Raw genomic sequence first — 20,843 nt, 5'->3', positions numbered from 1 at the left:
AAGCCTGTAATTTACCCCAAAGACAACACGTGGAACGGAATGTTTTACCTTTCTCAATTGTTTTGTTAATCACCGCAAGGTAGCGTATTCGAGCTCATGGACTGATTAACGCACGGTCCGGCGGGTCTGCGGACCTGGGCACCACAAATTTAGGGGCATCAAAATAGCCTAGCCTAAATTCACTTACTTCCTTCTTTTTTTTAAAGCTCATTTTACTTTTTCTCAACTTTAAGGGAGAGGGAGTTCAAAAATTTTTAAAAATCAGCTCAAAAACTCATAAAGTTAAAAAAAATTTCGCGTAAAGAAGTCGTTGTCCCTTAGCTTTGGAATTCGAAAAAAAAATTACTCGGATGGCATAGATGAACATTTTCCGGAAGAATTAACGCTTTCAAATTTTTGCAAAAGGTAACCCTTCTGCTAGAGAATGTTCTAAAAGGATAAGATAACTAGACATTACACATACATTTCCGAATGGAACGTGGATTCACCCCTGCAGCTTGCCTATCAGCAGCTGTTCCAGTGAACGTTACTTTTCATTTTTGAAAAGAATCAAAAATCATTTGAGAAGCTGCGTTTCTCAAGATAATTTACAGGTGTTTTCCTTATTGACCATTGAAAATGCTGTGACGTCACACATAAATTTCGATTATTTGAACGACACATTTGCTTCTGTTAAAGCCAGAAAGAAGCCTTTTTAAAGCTTGATATCAGAATTAGCAAAATTTTTTTTTTCAGTTTTAAATTGTTTTTTAACTCTTTTTCGCCTTAAGAGGCAATTTTAACTGTGATTAGTTTGGTGACTATCAAGTGTTTGGTATTCAAATCCGAGGTTTCCTTTTAAATGTAGTAATGTTCCTTTAAAATGTAGTTTCTAGTATATTAGGCTTCTAGTATAAAACATTGACTTTAACATTGTGCGAATGTTCTCATGGGGGGGGGGGGGCACCAAATTCTACTCAGGATCTGGGCACCAGTTCGACTTGATCGGGCCCTGTTCGAGCTCTAGAGTTGCGAATAGAAATTACGAAGATAATCAGAGCTTTCATACGGTGCCGGTGGATGGAGCTGGGTGTTCACTAACAGGACGTCAGTTATAAGAAAGGCTGCGTTAACGGAAACATGATCTGCCAATGAAACAAGAAGTGTGATAAGATTTTTGTGTCGGGAGGTATTGGACCATCCTCTGTGCAGTCCCGACCTCGCACCAAGTGATTTCCTCTTTGGACTTTTAAAAAACACTTAGAGGTTCGGCATGGAAGAAATCATTGTAAAGAACAGGAAACTACATCAAGTTGGTTTGCTGATCCGCAGTATCAGTTCTGATCTACTCCCCGTCCAAATAGCTTCTTTTAAGTTTCAAATAGATGGAAATCGCTGTGTGCGAGGTCGGGACAAGGGTGGTCCAATATGCCTCCCAAGGCAAAACCTTATTCCACTTCTTGCGTTTCATTGGTGAGACATATTTCCGTCAACGCAGACATCTTCTAACCGGCATTTTATCCTGTTAGTGGACACTCAGCTCCATCAACCGGTACCGTTTGAAAGTTTTATTCATCTTCGTTATATTCAGCGTGATTTTTATTCATACGGAGAATTTGCACATCCATCAGAGACAGGGGTGCCCACAGGGGGGGGGGGGGATTATGGCGCAAGTTGCGCCATCAAAATTTTTGGAGGGATTTTTTAATTTTTTTTTATTTGTTTATTTAAATTTATTTATTAATTTATTTTTGATTTAAGTTATTTATTTTATTTTATTCTGTTTATACATCAATTCATTTATGTTTATACATCATTTCATTTATTTACTTAGTTTGTATGCGTGTGTGTATGTTTGTCATTGGCGTAGCACAGAACTTTTCTAATAAAATAATGATAATAATGATTAAAAATAAATAAATAAGCAAATAAATAAAAAATTGTTAAAATAATAAATTAACATATTTTTAAAAAATAAAAAAATACATAAAAGAGAACTAGAAAATAAAAAAGGGGGAAAAAGAGGGTCGAGAAAATTTTGGAGGGGAATTTGCGCTATTGAACTTGGGGGGAGGGGATGGGCACCCCTGATCAGAGTTCTTGTTACCTTACCTTCTTAAACACCTAAACATTACTGAATCAGAAAATCAGAAAGAGCAAAAAGTAAAGGGAGCTCTGATAATTAAGCAGCTCAATTAACTGAGTTCGGACATTCGAGGCTCTACTGCACGTATATTTTACACCGGCTGAACCTTGGAATTTTGAAAGTGGACGTTCAGGAACACAATGACTCATAAAATACAAAAAACGAAGAAAATAATAACTAATCGATCAATCAATACACAAATCAATAGGCAACACTATTTCCCCCACTTTTTCACAAATGGATTCCTTTTGTATGAATATCACAAAAAAACGAAAACTGCCGAGTTGTTTTTTAGTTTCAAAAACAGCGAAGAAGAAAGTGTCTGATATATGTGGCATATGCTGGTATAATCAGCACACAATTACCTAGATTTCAATAGGCAGCGGACAATTATTGCAGAATTCCAATAACCGTTAATTGCTTCCATTTCCCATTCACCGCGCGTCGTCTGTTCGAAGCACGAACAAAACCGTCTCAACGGCAGGTGTTCCCTCGGGTCAATCTGGGCTGATTGGAAGCCAATCAAGTTCTAACGCTTTCTAGAATTTTCTTTGCTAGTGTCTATCCATCTGCATACGCGCAGTTGGAAGTCCTGAATCATTAATTTGAAAGTCAAATACGGACAAAATAGTGCCTATTCAGAATTGTGACTATTTTCTTTCTTCTTTATATATATATATATATATATATATATATATATATATATATATATATATATATATATATATATATATATATATATATATATATAAAACTAGTAATACCCGCACAGCGATGCCCGAGCTAAAAAATTTAATGGAAGTCCCCTCCTCATCTGATGTGAAATGATCATTTTTCTTTGTATAAAACGCGTACACACCTTTTCAAACAAAAAAACTATTAAAGTTTCTTTGGAATTTAAAACTTTTCGTCAAATCATTAAATTATGTTTACAGTTGCTTTAAAACTCTATTTAGCAATTGAAGCGGTTTTTACTGCAATTTAAAGTACTTCGCCAAATAAACAAAAAAAGACATCAAATAATATCTTTCAAATGTAAATAGTTCCGCAATTTTATTGTTTACCGCCAAACTCGCTCAGCAACCACGATCATAATCCTTCCGTCTAAAAAAAAAAAAAAATCCAGTGGAACATTTAAAAATCATCGTCAGAAAAAAAAGAAAAAAATATCGTACATTTCACTCGGATAAAAACAAATCAAAAGTTTCTTTTCTTTCAAAACAAATCGCCAAAACAATGAATTATATTTACGGTTGCTTTAAAACAATAATCCTAGACTGAACTGCTCAGCGCCTAACGCGCAAGTGACCACGCTACCGGAACCCAGCCCTTTTGCAAGTGAAGCGGGTGTTTTTTCTTTGGCAATAATAAATGTTTCGCCAAACAAACAAAAAAGCATAAAATCACGTTAACAGTAGCTTTCAAATCTTTATATATTAAGAGCTGCGCTGCCCGGCTTCGCCCGGTCTACCTTGAGAATAAAAATTGTGTCAAGTGACATATATTCAACAATCAGGCTTTAATAAGAGAAAAAAAAAGCACCATGCAAAATTACCCTTCCAAACAATGACGACAGATATTAAAATACTGCTACAAATTCTGTAAATAGTAATTATTTTTGCGATTAATTCGTTGTAATCTGGATAAATTAGGCGTTTGTTCCATTATTTTGCAGCTAAAATTATCACAGTAACGTAACCTGTAAATAGCTTCTTGTAATGTACATACAAATACCTAACATTCGACTGAAGTATACGGCCCCCCTATTTTTCATTGATAAGATTCGTGAAGGAATAAAAAGAAAATACGAGAAGCATTTCGAATTTTGTGGAAACTTCTCTAGGATTTATAAATAGCCACAGCCGACGGCGGGATGAGTTAGTCTCGAGTTAGTTTTTGCTTGTGAATCGTGTCAGCGGTGCGCTGGAGAGCATGTATTAGCTCTGTTTTGTGAAGCCTTTGAGCTGCATTTTTGCGTATTTGGATGTAAATACGTGTGTAACCGTTGAGTTTACGGTGTTAATTGATATTTGCTTAATTGCTGATAGTTGATTTAGCAGTTGTAATTACGCTTCCTGTACATAGTGTAAATAAATCTCCTGTGTTTTCTCAAGAACTGTGTCGTTCTTTCAAGAAAGTTGGAAGTTGTATCACGAACTCTTAACAATACTTTTAAGAAATTAAAATGCGAAAGATATATTTTAAAAGGTTTGGGGTCAAAATGTCGCCACCGAAATGTCGCGGGACAAAATGTCGCGGCCAAAATGTCGCCGGGTCAAAATGTCGCCTGTCCAAAATGTCGCTGGTCCAAAATGTCGCCGGGCCAAAATGTCGCCGGTCCAAAATGTCGCCGGTCCAAAATGTCGCCGGTCCAAAATGTCGCCGGCCCAAAATGTCGCCGGACCAAAATATTGCCGATCCAAAATGTCGCCGGGCTCAAACGTCGCCTGTCCAAAATGTCGCCGGGCCAAAATGTTGTAGGTCCAAAATTCGTTTATTCAGTTGGTAAAAAAAATTTAAATGTACAAAAATGATGTTTAACACCAAATTTGCAGAATAAATGGTTACTGCCTTTAATGAATGTCTCCGTTAAAAATGGGACTGGACTAACTGAGTTTCATGATAAATTCTAAAAAGATTATTCCGTTTTGATTCGCAACTCTCGGCTGTTTTTCAGCAAACAAATAGAATACAAGCGTTACGTTATCTTATTTCTTGTGACTCGCTATCTACCAACTGTAAAACGTTCTGACGGCGTTCAGTTCTGACGTTCGCTAAATTATTTAAAACTTTTCTTCAAGAATAGTGTGCGTTTGTATGTGACCGATTTTTCGGGAAATTCTACGTCAAAACCTGTAGTAAGAATTCGAACGATACCCGCAAGTAACCATATATGATTCAGGGCTGCGTGGTTTTTTGCGTCAATTCGTTCAAGATAGTGGAGTAACTGAACGTTTTCATCGATATGCGTGACTGTCATTGCTCAAAAAATGATGAACGGAATCAAATAAAATGTTAGGAAGCAGCAGGGGGACAGATTTTGGGCTCAATAACACCAGAGGGTGGAGCAATCGAATGTTTTTTCCTTTCTTTTTTATTATCTGTGATTGATATATCTCAAAAAGTAATACAGTAGACCCTCGTTTTCAGCGGGTTTATTTTACGCGGTTTCGATTATACGCGGTTGAAGATTTGACACCTTTATTTTATTTACGCAGATGAGTTTCGGTTTTACGCAGATGCGGCAATGCAAACAGGTAACATTTTCCTCTCTTTCAAAACCCAAGCTCCTAAAGATTGCAGATTACACGTAACTAACTGCATTTTGGCGTGCTAATAATCGAACTTGGGTCCTTGGAGACATTTTATGCGATTGGTTCCAGAGCTTTTTCCATCAGAAGTAAAGTGATTAAACTCACACAGTTCAGAACTCACTGGAAGAAGAGCTTTTAGGAGTGACAAAGGAGGTCAAAACCAACGCGGATACCGACTCCGGTGACACACAACCAAAAACGCTCACATTGAAAATTTTCGAACCATCCGTAGACAATAGGAATGATCTTTCTGATTTGTTAGTGAAAGAAGATTCTATCATGGAAATGACGCAAGTGATCATGGATGAGTTAATGCTAAGCAAAGAATTGGAGGAAAAATTCTTAATGACTACCAAAAAACTATCATAGTCAGCTCTTCTTCATAAACAGAACACGAAATTAGTTTGTTTTCTTTATGCATATTGTGCATAAAAATTGATATAAGTACACATTAAACTTATTATACAATTAGTCATCACTAGAATGAAGTATTTTTTTTAATCTACGGAACCTAATTCCTATTTTGACACAAATAGTAGGTCTCAATTTACGCGGTTTCGATTTACGCAGCATTTCCGTGGAACATAACCCCCGCGTAAAACGAGGGTCTACTGTACAAGGGTTAAGACAAAATTTGATCTACAGGTATATCTTAAAGGGCGAGTTGTTCATTTATTTTTGGCTTCAGTCATCCCAAAAGGATGGATCACAGAATAATTTTTATCGTTTTATGTGACTGCTATATCTCAAGAAGTAATGCGAGGATTCATACAAAAATGTAGTATACAAATGAAATTAAACGAAAACAAGCCTTATTTTCGTTCTAAGTTGAGTTTCGTAATCGTTTACGTGAGTCAGTGTAATTAAATAAACAATGAAAAATATACTAAATTTATATATGAGAGGTTGAGCATAATATCAATAAAATCTAAATTAGCCGTGTATTCCTCTCATTTTTGTAGCACTTTAACTAGCGTGAGTGTTAAATAAAAACTGAGTTTGCATTCTTATATAATTTGCGTAGTAAAAATTCACTAATCAAAACAACAATTTTTTCTGAGAGAGAAAAACTTATTTGTTTATTATTATTATTATCAATATTCTTTTCTTTCTGAATTACCAAGCTATATTGAGCTGGAACTATTACTTTTTGAAACTCATTTTAAAAATAAGTCTAGGTCAAAATTGATCTGAATAATCTCATTGATATCAGTTATTTCACCCTACATTATGAAATTTTTTCTTTTCTATTTAAAATTGGAAAATGTGATTAGCTGACAAGCGCTAATTCGCATGCATGAAAGTATCCTCTTGAAAACTTTCAATAAAATAGCTGTTCTGAAATTGTCCCTTGATGTTCTATCGAATATATAAATTTCATGAATGTTGAGAATTGAAAATATTTGTCATCGCGTAGAGTCGTTTTTCGAAAATCTGAGTGAAAGAAACCTGTTTTAGCAGTTACGGGTTTCATTGATTTCAAAAGATTTGACGGTGAACATTTCGACGTAATTTCAGAATTTTACTCATAAGAGATGGGAGTTCCCACGGCAGTTTTGATCTTACTTTAACCAACGTATATCTCACTGAAAACGTATTTTTTTTTTTTTACAGTTCTTAGGGTAATGTTGATAAATCTATGAGAAAATTAAATTTCATTAAGATACTTTTCTACTTTATTTCCACCCTGGCCCGTGATTTCGAATTTTTCCAGTGAAAGGGGAGAGGGAGGATAACGGGCGTATGTATAACCAATGCAAATTTCATAGGATTGCTATAAAAACCACTCCCACTTGTATATAAAAAAAAATTCAAAGTCGAGGGCCATTCCGCATGATCCCCTAAATGACTGACCTGTCGCTACCGTAATAATATGCTAGAGTGAAGGAGTTATTTGTTTTTACTTCATTACGCCAAAAAATACAAACCGCCTATTCTCTTGCCATATTCAAATTGCGCCTCACTATTCTTTCATTCGCGTTTAGAACAGTTTAGTTTTACTTCCACACCAATTTTTTGTCTGAATCCTTGCGTTACATCTTGATCCTTTATGTTACATCTTGAGTATTATTATTAATCATATTAAACGAGAAAGAGAATTCCGTTGCAGCAGCCTTTCACATGTTTACGTTTGTAATAGTATACAGAAAAACGTATGTTTTTCTGAAAACTATTAATTTTCTGGAATTAATCTGATGTTTACGAATTAAGACAGGAGAAAACGTTTGGAATTTTTGAAGGAACTTACTTTGAAAGGCAATTAATATTCTTTCGCAACTTCTATGCTGGAAAGCATCGACGTACATTTAAATTTTTCGTACGAATTGAACTAGCGAATTTTAGGCCGGCGACATTTTGGACCGGCGACATTTTGGACCGGCGACATTTTGGGCCGGCGACATTTTGGACCGGCGACATTTTGGACCGGCGACATTTTGGACCGGCGACATTTTGGACCGGCGACATTTTGGACCGGCGACATTTTGGGCCGGCGACATTGTGGACCGGCGACATTTTGGACCGGCGACATTTTGGACCGGCGACATTTTGTACTGGCGACATTTTGGGCCGGCGACATTTTGGGCCGGCGACATTTTGGCCGCGACATTTTGTCCTGCGACATTTTGGCCGCGACATTTTGGGCGTATACCATTTTAAAAGCGTAACGATGGAAACACGAAATAAAATAAGTTTAAGAAATTAAATGCAAAACAAGGAAAGAAACAATGGATTCAAAAAGCGTAACCGTGGAAACGCGCAAATAAAATGGTTGACAACCTGAATCAAAATGACATTTTTCGAATTTGATTTAAAAACGCTTGTACCTTCTTTTTTTTTCCTTTGAAGATAGAAGCTAAGTTTTCGACCATAGGTCGAAAGAGATCTGGAGTAAAAAATATCGCTTTTTCCAATGGTGTCAAAAAGAAAACTGTGGGACAATTCCTTCACTTTTATTGATAGCTTTAATGAAGAAAGTTGTGCCTAAATTTCAGCTAAGACTAAAAAAGTTCGAGCTAAAAACGCAAATTACTCCCGCCGTAATTAAGTTAGAGCATTGAAACAAATTGTTTACAACGCGGAAAATTCTACCCTTTTCAACGATACATAATATGTTCAAGTAATTTTTCATTCCCATATTCGTGAATTTATGTGAAATTTGGGCCTAAATTGGAATAAAAAAAGAACTATTTATTGGATTTTTTCGAATTATAGTCTATGTCACTCAGAAAAGAAAGCACCTTCCTTATAGTGAAGGAATTTTTCAAACAGGTGCAGTGGTTCCGGAGATTACCTCGAACATATAAACACACAAAAATCCACCCTCTCTCTCTTTATAATATTATAGATTTATTTATTTATATATACATGCATGTGTGTGTATAGAAAGAGAGAGAGAGAAATGCTTTATGAAAGTTTCCCCAATTATGACTAAGTTCCACAATTAAATTATTTATGATAGCTTCTAACAATCAATAGTTTTTTATTCAATACCTGTTAGTTGCTTAATTCGGGGCCCTCCAATGGAGACCACGGATGATCACTGCGTCCTCCGAAAATTTCCTCAATACAGAAGATTTTGTCTGGAATTCTGCAAATTTGGAAGCTTTTTTTTTTTTAACGGTTTTGTGACAAGGGTGCTGGTGCAATACCGTATTGCAGCATTCTGTAAAATTCGGATTTTCAATCAAAAACCGGAGTCCCTTCCCCCTTACCATTTAACTTTTTATGCCCTGGCTTACCTTGTAGTTCTTGATTTCATATTACTCGTTGTTATTCACTTTTTTAAAAAAATACCCGCAGAGTGCCGTAATAGTTAGGCGTTGGTTTTGCGCCATAACGAACGTATCTCATAAGCTACGATCGTTACTGTGCCAAATTAATCAATCATATAAACAATATTTCCGGAAATCTTAAAAATTTAATCACTTTTCTTCGAAGTGGAGTTCACGTTCTTTAAGTTCATGCAACGAAGCAAAAATGTAACGTATTCGAGGTATTTGCAGGGTGTTTTGTCATGTGCAACAATGGATAAGTTCATCAACTTGGAATTGAATTTCTTTAATATCCATGCTACTATAGCTGTGCCACGGAGACATGACGGACGAACTGGAAGCTGAAACAGATCACTTCATTTTGTAGTAGGTAGGATCAGCCAGATCGCGCAGTTTTTACATTTCGCGCGTTCTCGCTGATCCTACCTACTGAAGTGTTTTGTTTCCGCTTCCAGTTCATTGTGTTTGAAAAATAAGGGTTAGTTTATAACTCAGCGTAATTTTTATAAAAATCGGAGATAATTATTTTTTAGCTAATATTTATAATAATTATTATTATTCTCACCTGTTCCCTAGATAGTTGAGAAGCCGCATCTTGTAATAGAAAATCCAGCAGAAGCTTCGGCACTTTATCCTCCTGCGATTTGTTTAGAATCATTTTTGTTTTTAGGGAGACCGGCTTGACGACTGCAGAAACGAGAAAAAAGTTCATTCAATACGTCATCGATCATCATTTTGAGTCATCAAATGTTCCTGATGCGTCAAATAAATAGACAAATTATTAATGTGAATGAGTAAAGCATAGATTATAGTTAATCAAAAACGGCAAACTATCAACCAGCAACAATCTAATCCAATCTAAATGCGCAGTTGCCAAAGAAGCTCATAATTTGACTTCGTTAAACGTTTTGCATAGCAACTATGTAACTATGCCTGCCATTAACCAAAAGAGTATAAATTGCGGCATCATTAAAGGTTAGAAATTTTCTATCTCGTACCGCTATGCTTTTTTGTTTACTTGTTCCTTGAGCGCAAGAGCATGAACGAACTTTCCTTCCAAATGTCCTATCCTTCAGCATGAAGTCCAATGATTCCAACATGGTAAACGCCTCGGTGGCGTTGCACGGAGTAAGTTCTACATGCAATATACCGAAAGCCAGGTTAAGACATACAGAGACTGCAGTTTCGTCCTTGCTGTGGACTCATCAGTCTGGAATAGTCAAGAACCTAGCAGGAGGCGGATGACATCTTATTGAAGCTGAAACAGCAGAACAAGGACGAATCTGACGGCTGACCACCCTATATCGGAAGCCCTTTTTACACAGTTCTTTTGCCTATATATATATATAAACGTATCCGAACTTAATTTATTTCATGAAAACCTAACAGATATGAATTAAACGCTTTTTCATGAGCTGACCTTTCAGCTAATGCGTGAATTTTTTCCCGTAATAGCATCAGTCGCTGATGAGCAGAGTTTGGGTTTAGTACACTCGTTGAGTTTTTTAACGTAAAAAAAAATGGTGGGACGGTTAAAGCAGCACTATGGCATTAAGCTTTGCAAGAAACTTGAATGGCATCCAAGTAACAAACCATTCGAAAGATGCAGACGGCATTCGGTGACAATTTCTCAGCACATTTATCGAACTTCATTTCGACTTTTTTGGCAAAACACCAAACTCCTGTAGTTCAATAAGCTCCTTACTCTCCAGACATGGCCCTTTGCGTCTTCTGGCTGTTCCCCGATCTCAAAAGACGATTGAAAAGTTAGTGCTGTTTCAGTTGTTTCGTCATTTCACTTATATTTAAATCGGCGAGAGCACTACACTTTACGTCGGCCAAACTCTGTTCGCCAGTGACTGACGCAATTAACAGATGGGAAAAGATCAAGCACGCCCAAAAAGGTTCAAAGTCGTTTCACGCAAGCGAGCTTGATTCATACCCATCAGGTTTTCACACAAAAAATAAGGTCGTATATTTTTCTAACAGCCCTTGTATGTGTGTCTCAAACCACACAATTCATAAAAGACAGGGAAATGAAATGCAAATGTTAAAGCGTTCATTTCATTATTATTTTTTTTTATAATAAGAACTAAGACCGTTGAAAAACTTACTAAAGTCAAAGTCTTCCCCGTTGATGCTAAAGGTAGCCAATCCTTTTCGCAGCAGAGTCTAAAAGAAAACATTTATATAGATAATAAAATGCAAAAACATGAAGTATGTATTTTAAATGGATTTCTATTGTGTATTTATTCTTTCTATAAAACATGTAAGAAGCATTAAACTATTTAAAATCAAGTTATGTAGAAATCCTTAAAAAAGATTGAAATGATCTTGTAACACGACTTTTGTACAACTTGAGTTTTCATCGGATTGCACTTTGTTCTACTGGTGGCTGATCACGGCCAATCATAATGCACGGTTTCAAATGACGATAACCACTAAAGACAACTTACTCCCAATTTCATGTTCCTGTATCCTATAAAAAAAAAATGATAATTTCTTTTTTTTTTTTTTCGCAGACAGTTGCGTCTAGCCCCACTACGATGTCTGATGGTGGTTATGGTCACGGCAGAGACGAAGAGTCAATTCTGTTCAAGTATTTTCTGTCCCCTAAGGACCTTTAACCTTCAAAATTTTCGACTTTCGGAGAAAAATATATGCTATGAATAATTTAATTCTGAACAATTTGAAACCTTATTCATTATCATACGCCAAAAACTTTTCAAGCTATCGTAAAAATGCGTAAACTTTCCCCGTGGAGATTTATGTTAACAGCAGCTGTTCAAGACTCTTTATCTCAGGTGCCGGCTTCTTGTTTTGCGTGCGTCATGTCCCAAAAAGTTTCTTATATATTTCCATAAAACTTTTCATGCATGTTTTTCTGATTTATTTTTATGATCTGAACCTAAATTTTAACTAAAAATGAAACTTAATATTTAAACAAAAAAAAAGATTTTTGCCCAAAAATTTGGAAAATTTTCATATTAACTTATAAAATTTCAAAATTAATAAATAAAAAATAAATAAATAATTTTAAAAAATAAATAAATTTAGGTTCAGATCATAAAAATAGTTTAGATAAACATGCACAAAAAGTTTTACGGAAATATATAATAAACTTTCTGAAATATCATGCACGCAAAACGAGAAACCGGCACCTCAGAAAAAGAGGAATTCAATACTTTGACTGCAAGCATTAGGGCTATGTATTAACATTACAGTTATGATAATAATGACACACAAACGCAATAGATAACGTTGATGACGTTCTACAGCAGCAATTACTCGAAGCATGGCGTACTCCTCATACATACATACACATGTGTGTGGTCTGTGTAAAATGTGTGCGTGTGCGGGGTACATTACACCACTTTGAATAACTCTTCGTAAAACAAAAAAATTCCGTGCTTTTCATTTTTCTTTAGTATTTGAAACCGCAGGTTGTATATGTTACTTTTAGGGTGAAACGTTATAGCACCAGTGGAACCTCCTTAAGGTAGCCATTTCGCTAGCTATGGCACTCTTAACAGTCCCAGAGGGAACCAAATGGCACCCTTAGAGGTGCTATGGTGTGCATATGGAACCAAATGGAGCCTATAAGGGTGCCTTAGGTAGCTACATGCCACCCTTAAGGGGTGTCACTGGTGCTAGCTACAACCTTTCCTTCATAAAGGTGTCATAAGTAACCGTAGTTTTAACATTGAACTTCATATTTCATTTTATAACCCTAAGTACTGGATTTCTAATAGTTTTCAGTGGCTGCTTTAGTGTTTAAATTCTAACTGTAAACTATAGAACATTCACCTTCCATCCTTCTGTGTGCAGCTGAGCTTTCACTAAGGTGTTATTGGGACAATTCGGATTCCAGTACAGCGATAAAGACTCCACTTTCAGCAACTGAAAATGAAGAGACGATAATTAGATTCGAGAGGACAACGCATAGTTTATCTAACACATCCAACAAACTATTGAGAAAGCTACTTTTGAGTTTACAATAGGTGGTAGAAAATCAGCTATTAGAGGAAAACTTTGCAATTGCTTGTCAACTCTCGAGTTTCTCTTAAAAATTGGTGGAAATTTTAACTTCTTTCTAACAGTTGACAGTTATTAATGTTTGGAAAATATGTGTGATTACTGTTTAGAAAGTACAATTTATCGTCATTTATAAATGAAGGAGGCAAATCTTTATCTTTATCTTCTTTATCTTTACTAATAATAAAGCTGAAAGTCTCTCTGTCAGGAGGATGTCTGGATCTCTGTGACGACCGCTAGACTGTGACGACTCCTAGACCGCTCTGCCGATTTTCATGAAATTTGGCACAAAGTTAGTTTGTAGCATGGGGGTGTGCACCTCGAAGCGATTTTTCGAAAGTTCGATTTGGTTCTTTTTCTATTCCAATTTTAAGAACAAAATTATCATAAGATGGACGAATAAATTACGAAATTATCATAACGTGGAACCGTAACATGAGCACAAGCCAATTTGCGAGAAAATTAGCCACACATTATTTGTAAATATACAGGCGAACCAAAAGACCTCTTAATTTTCTATTACGGGCAAAGCCGTGCGGATATCACTAGTTACTAATAATAAAGGTGAAAGTCTGTCTGGATATCTGGATCTCTGCGACACGCATAAGGCCTAGACCGTTCGGCCGATTTTCATAAAATTAGGGAACCATATTTTTGGACACGTAAATCATTTGCCCTCATCCCCCCATTATCAAAATATAAAGTCTTAAAGTCAAGGGAGATATTCTTTGAGAAAAGTTACCTAATTCAGCGAGAAATGGAAAATTCTGGAAACGGTGATCAGAGAGTGGATAACTTTGTTAACGAGGCTACAGCGACTGTTGAAGTGTCCATTTCCATTCTTTTGACGACTTTTCTTAAAACATCGTCCAACTTTAAGACCTTGTACTTCTATAGCGGGGGACGAGGGCAAATGATTTACGTTTAAAAAACATGCTTCCCTACGGTCCATTGGGATAACTTTGTCCTTTCAATAAGAAATATTCCAGATGGCTCATAAAAAGAGCGAGAGAGAGAAAGAACTGGGTCTGTATCTTTTACTGTGTGTTATATAAATAACAAGTGCTACCTTAAACTTTAGTACTACTATTTAGTACATAATGATCAATCACATTGTCTTGTCAACAACATTTATTGCCAACGAATGTGTAGTTCGATTGTATGTCTATTCTCGGCCGGATCTAATTCCGGATTTGTCCGAATCTGCTGCGAATGGATGAATGGTCGGATTAAAGCGGTCGGAAAGAAATCCAAAGGGTCACTCCAGTTTCTGTTTCAGCCATCTGTTGCATACCCCTCCCACGCAAGTGGAATGACGATCGCCTTGACGTCATCCGATGACGTAGGCTTGAGCATCGATCGTTCGCTGATCGATGGTTCGGAGCCGACGAGACTTCTTTCGGAATGTGCATCCCCCTCGTGGGGGTGGAGAAGAATACGAAACGGAAAATGGACTCTCTCTCTGATTATGGACTTCTGACATTTGGATGCTAAAAGGGAATTTTTTTTCTGATGTACGACAAACAAAAAGCTAACGAGCTGATCTGTGCATCACATGACTTCCTTTTACTCCAATTTTATGTCATTTTATCATTATTGGAAGTTTTAATGTGATTCAATAGTTTACTCTCTGAATATCCCCAACAGTGGCCAAATTAAAACCAGATACTAAAAAATTTAAAAAATCGCCAAATTTGTCGCCAAGTTGGCGTCAAAACTTGGCGACCAAAAGACTGGTGATATATCGCCAAGTGTCCGCCAAATTATAACACCACTTGAGTTTAAATCGAAATTAACAATGATTTCCCCCAAAAAGGGGCAAAAGACCCTTATTGGAGCATACGAATGGAACCAAAAAGGAAGGTGCACAACTAGACCCTACTAGGAGTCTATGTACCAAATTTCAACTTTCTAGGACATTCCGTTCTTTAGTTATGCAACATACATACACACGCACATACATACGCACATACAGACGTCACGAGAAAACTCGTTGTAATTAACTCGGGGATCGTCAAAATGGGTATTTCGGGTGTCTGTACGTTCCTAGGCACATATCCAAGTGTGGTCGGGTTGAAAAAAAAAACTCAACATTCATTTGGGGGTGAGCAAAATGGAAATTAAGGCCAATTTTTGGGTGAAAATTTTTTCGCGAATGCAATACTTCCTTTTTTGTAAAAGGAAGTAAAAAGGAAAACTCTATTGCGAACTCCACACTACTTTCTTTTACTCGTGTTAAAGTATCGATGTTATTTAACCCTTTGATGACCATGTGACATTCCGAAGTTTTAAATTGTTTAAATAAACTATCGAATAAGAATAAGGTATAATTTTTTTTCTTCCATACCATTAAGACATCAGAATCTTAATACTATCAAGAAAAATTAATTGTATTGTTTTTATTTTGAAAACATCGCTTTCCTACTGTCGTCTTTTACTTTTATTAAAAATTAGTGATACCCGCACGGCTTTGCCCGTAATAGAAAAATTATGAGGTCTTTTGATTCGCCTGTATATTTACAAATAATGTATGGTGAATTTTCTCGCCACCATGTTACGGTTCCACGTTGTGACAATTTCGTATCTCGCCAATTGCTTGTGCCCATGTTACGGTTCCACGTTATGATAATTTCGTAATTTATTCGTTCATCTTATGATATTTTTGTTTTTAAAATTGGAATAGAAAAAGAACCACATCGAATTTTCGAAACATCGCTTCGAGGTGCACACGCCCATGCTACAAACTAATTTTGTGCCAAATTTCATTGAAATTGGCAGAACGGTCTAGGCGCTATGCGCGTCACAGAGATCCAGACATCCTATAGACATCCTCCGGACATCCAGACAGAGAGACTTTCAGCTTTATTATTAGTAAAGATTACTTTTTAATGGATGATTAAATGTAAATAATAAATTTAATCATATAAATATTTCCAAGTTGAACATTTAATGAACGAAATGTTGGGGCATTTTTTGTAGTTTTGCATCTCTGATGGATCCTATGGACACAATATATCTCAACCTTTGACACAAAATCCACTGAACCCATTTTCACAGAACTTGACAGATATGTTGTTTGAGTGACTATTTAATAGTTTTATGCATGATAAATTTCCTTACTCTATCACATAAGTTATGGCTCTACAAATGTTAATACAGCGAAACCCCGATTTTCGTCCACCTCTCGTACTACTCGCTCAACTTGTTCAAGTAAAGCTGACTTTTAGTTTTAACTATTAAAGATAAAGCGTTTGCACGACCACGCCTTAAGTCAACCGCCACACGTGTTTGAACCAGAACCCAGTAGACAAATTCTGTGTTAAGAAATATTGCGAAAAATGTTTTGATATTTTTTAATATCTTTTGTAGAATTCTATGCAATTCTGTTGCAATATATGTTTTTTTGTCAGAATGTGCGGGAGGCCTACTAATTTTAGGATTTGTTTTGCTTTTTATCCGTACTACCTGGATTATCTGGATTTTTGTTTATGAGGATTGCTTTTGGTCTCTGATAATCCGGATAAACGTAGTCCTACTGTAATAATTTCTTCAATGCATAATTTTTTACACTTTCTACAAACACAAAAGAGTGGTAAATATGGAGAATAGCACTACCAATTAAAAATAAATTTGATGTTTTGTTGTTTATCTAAAAGTGAAACAACAGAAACTAAGTGGAATGTGCAAGAAGAACGAAAATATATTGAAATACTGCCTAAGGGCGAGCAAAAAATAAAAACATAAATTCCAATAATTACATCCAAAGTTTGCAAATATATATGCTAAAGCATCCGTTGAAAAGAAATTAATGTTACAGAAACTGACAATGGTAACCGAATGTTAGGGAAAGTCATTAAATATTGGCAAACTAACTGTGGATTCGGCATCTTTATTTTATCGGTGAATTGATTCAGTATTGCAAAAAAAAAAAAAAAAAAAAAAAAAAAAAAAAAAAAAAAAAAAAAAAAAAAAAAAAAAAACGAGCTGATGTGTGCATCACATGACTTTCTTTTACACCAATCTAATGTTATTTCCGTATTATTACAGTTTTAATGTGATTTTCTCTCTAGCTCTCTAAATATCACCAACAATGGCCCCATTGAAACCGGATTAAAAATAATAATAATAATCAAAATTCGCCAAATTTGTCGCCAAGTTGGCGACAAAACGGCGACCAAAAGACTGGCGATATATCGCCAAGTGTCCGCCAAATTATAACACCACTTGAGTTTGCATCAAAATTAACAATGGATTCCCCCCAAAAAGATGCAAAAGACCCCTTTAGAAACCCCCGAATGCAACCAAAACGGAAGGTGCACAACTAGACCTCACTAGGAGTCTACGTACCAAATTTCAACTTTCTAGAACATACCATTCTTGAGACCGTTCTACCGTCCACGAGAAAACTTGTTGTAATTAACTTGGGAAACTTCAAAATGGATATTTCGGGCGTCTATACGTTCTTAGGTACATATGTACGTGTGGTCGGGTCGAAGAAAAAACTCAACATTCATTTTGGGGTGAGTAAAATGGAAATTAAGGCCGAATTTTGAGTGAAATTTTTTTCCCGAATACAATACTTCCTTTTTTGTAAAAGGAAGTAAAAAAAGTTAAAAACTATGTTTTGAGGTTGAAACTGATGGATACTTTTTTTAAAGGCAAATAATGAATTAAATGCTTGAAGCAATTTTTTTTAATCTTTTTCTAAGCAAATTACGAAAAGTAAATAGCGGTGATTTATTAACATAGTAGAATCTCAAGAACCAGGACTAATATTCAGATCGTCTAAATTAATTTAAGAACGGATTCAACAAAATAACCTATAAATTAAACCAAGAAATATAAACAAACTACTATACTCAGTAAAATTGAGTTCAAAAAAATGAAACATGAAACTGCATAAGAGAAAATTACAAAAATACGAAATATAGCATACAAAAATACAGTATTACGCTAACTTACATTTATTTGTACAATATTGACATCTAAATGGCAGTCCGCATTAAGCGAAACCCGTTTACATAAATTCCGAATCAATGAGAGTTTATTGTAAATCATAAATGATTGTAAAAAATTTTAAAAAAAAACTTTGTTTTTTTTTTATACGAAAGACTGCTTAAAAAAAATTAAAGAAAAAAGTATGTTAATGATTCCTTATTCATCTCTTACTATCTGAAATGATCATAATTAGAGACATTTCATTTCCAGCCTTAAATGTTTTAAGAAAAAATATGTAAATAAATTCAAAGCTTTACATTCTGCTGCACATAGACTTTAAAGGCAAAATAATAACAAAAACAACGTGGTCAATTTTTCTACTGTTCACCTTAAACGGCAACATAAAAGGGAACAGACTTTTTGTCGACATTTTTAAAGACTTTGTAAACAATTACAATGACGAAATTAAATTCCACCCTAAAATGACTCCTATTTTTTGAAATCTACTTTCCATACTCTTTCATCGTCTGCGAAGGTCATTCCAACGAGTATTTAGAACGTCCAAACCGGTACGACCGCCAAACACGAATGCCCAATTTCGAATGCAATATAGTCTCCCCCCATTAAAATTTTTGGAAATTAAATGTCAGATTTTAGTGAATGCCCGACTCGGGTTGAATGGCGTCAAAAGAAGGAACGCGTCTATAATTATCGTTTCTAGCTCCTGTTTTGAGTGAAAATGGAAAAAAGTGATAAAAGCCAAGAGCCCTGGGAAGGAAAACGAATTCGAAATTCATAAAATGGTCGAGGTCGGGAAGACGCTACACGTGACTCAAGGTGGTTTACATTGCGGTTAATTTGTTTCTTTTGATTGAATGAATTTCTTCAAAGAACGTTTGAGCATTATAAATTTTGGACGTGTTCATCCTTGTGAATGATAATAATGACATATATTCTTCGAGGGAGAGAGAGAGAATGTTGCTGTGGGCTAATGGAGTAGAAGTTTCTTTACCTGCAGTGGCGTAACTAGCAAGGGGGATGCCCGGGACTGCAATTTATGGCGTCAACCCCCCCCCCCCCCCCCCCGCCCACACACACAAACGCAAAAAAAAATAATAATTATTGTAAATGTTCTATGAAAACGAGAAATTGCTACAATTTTAAAAAACTACATTTTTTGTTACAAAACTAGCTGGATCACCCATAGACTAATAATAAGAGTAGACCGAGCTACGGCAACCCTTTTGCTGCTCATAAACCAAACCATGTGACTGGTGGATATCCTAGCAACAGCGGGCGTTAATCGTAGCAGACGATCAACGCCAGCGCGAAATAAAATAAATAGAATTGATGGAACACGGAAGAATGATCTTTTATGGAGTCCGATTTGTAAATTTGTTATTCTGAGTTGTAAATATTTTGTTAATATAGTGAGTTTTTCGTTTAGATATTATTGTGCCTTTTCTTTAGTCAATTTCAATAACTCTCTAAGTAATAAAAGATGCAAGCGACCAAGAGGAATCAGCAAACGGTAAGATTTTTACCTACAGTTTCAATTTAAGATACCGATTAGTACATTTTTGCGTTAAAGCAAAACGTTTACGCCATTTCGTTCACGCCAACGCTGACAGCTCCAAATGAAGTAAAAGTTACCGAAAACTGATCAAAAACTATTACTAATGTCAAAATAATGCATAACTAAAAGAAAAACAGTTCAATCTCTGCACCTGGAAGTTTTTTTTAATGAAAACACATTGTCTTAAAATACATGTCGAGTGCCAAACTATAGATAATGCTGCCATCTAGCAACCATGCTGCCAAAGTCTTCGCCAAGCCCTTCCACTAGTCACGTGATACATCTATGAACCAATTTTCTTTATCAGCAAGAACGAGAAAGCTCGGTCTACTCTTATTATTAGTCTATGGGATCACCCTGCTTTGCACGGTGTACCTCGAAAATAAAAGTCATGTTAAGTGACGCGTGTTCAACAATCACGCTTGAACAAAAAAAAAATCAATAAAATTTTGCTGCACATTCCGGAAAAATAACCAAAAAGAAAACATTTGAAATCTTCTGATTACAGGAAAAGCCTTTAAAACAAAACCCAGAATTTTATTTGTTCATTTTCGAGAAAAAAAATGGCAACAGATCTTTGGTCTCTATGATTTTCTTCACGCTACAAAATTTCAATAAAAGCATTGTTACGGAAAGTTGAGATGAAGCACTGAATAATAATTTGAATGGAGGAAAGCATTCGAAATTTAGGGATTTTACGTCAAAATCAAAGCATCATAATTAATAGTTTTCAATTGATATCTCTGCTAATTATTATCGGAAGATTACGTTAAATAGCCAAACATAAAGACTGGAAAATGATGAATCCATCGATACCTGGTTCGATGGTCAGTTTCCTGGCGTTCGGGAGAAGAAACTCGGACATAGATATATAGGTGCATACGCGCAGTTTTTAATTGTGTAAGATTTTAAGTGCGTTAATATACAACAGAAAAAAAAATTATGAACGCTTTTCATATAACTTGGCCTAGACGCGTATGTGCAGAGTCGTTGCGAGGTCTTCTAAAAGCGTCATTTCAAACGTATCTCAAACACAGGGGAAAATAATGATTTTCAGTTTTTTGGTTTCAGAGGAAGTCTTG

At 35.7% G+C, this 20,843-nt stretch overlaps 1 protein-coding gene across 1 annotated transcript in view; it reads right to left on the bottom strand.

The window, feature by feature from the left end:
- The window catches only part of LOC129226240 (intermembrane lipid transfer protein VPS13A-like), a 216,501-nt gene that overhangs the window by 158,099 nt on the left and 37,559 nt on the right, over positions 1-20,843 (bottom strand). Inside the window, 3 exon segments of the mRNA XM_054860840.1 lie at positions 9,778-9,899; positions 11,327-11,384; positions 13,020-13,112. Coding sequence (XP_054716815.1) covers positions 9,778-9,899; positions 11,327-11,384; positions 13,020-13,112 — 273 coding nt within the window.

Source organism: Uloborus diversus, chromosome 7 (assembly GCF_026930045.1).
Source record: "Uloborus diversus isolate 005 chromosome 7, Udiv.v.3.1, whole genome shotgun sequence".
Classification (NCBI taxonomy): Eukaryota; Metazoa; Arthropoda; class Arachnida; order Araneae; family Uloboridae; genus Uloborus; species Uloborus diversus.
Note: the sequence above shows the minus strand (reverse complement) of the source record. Positions and strands in the feature narration are given on the sequence as shown.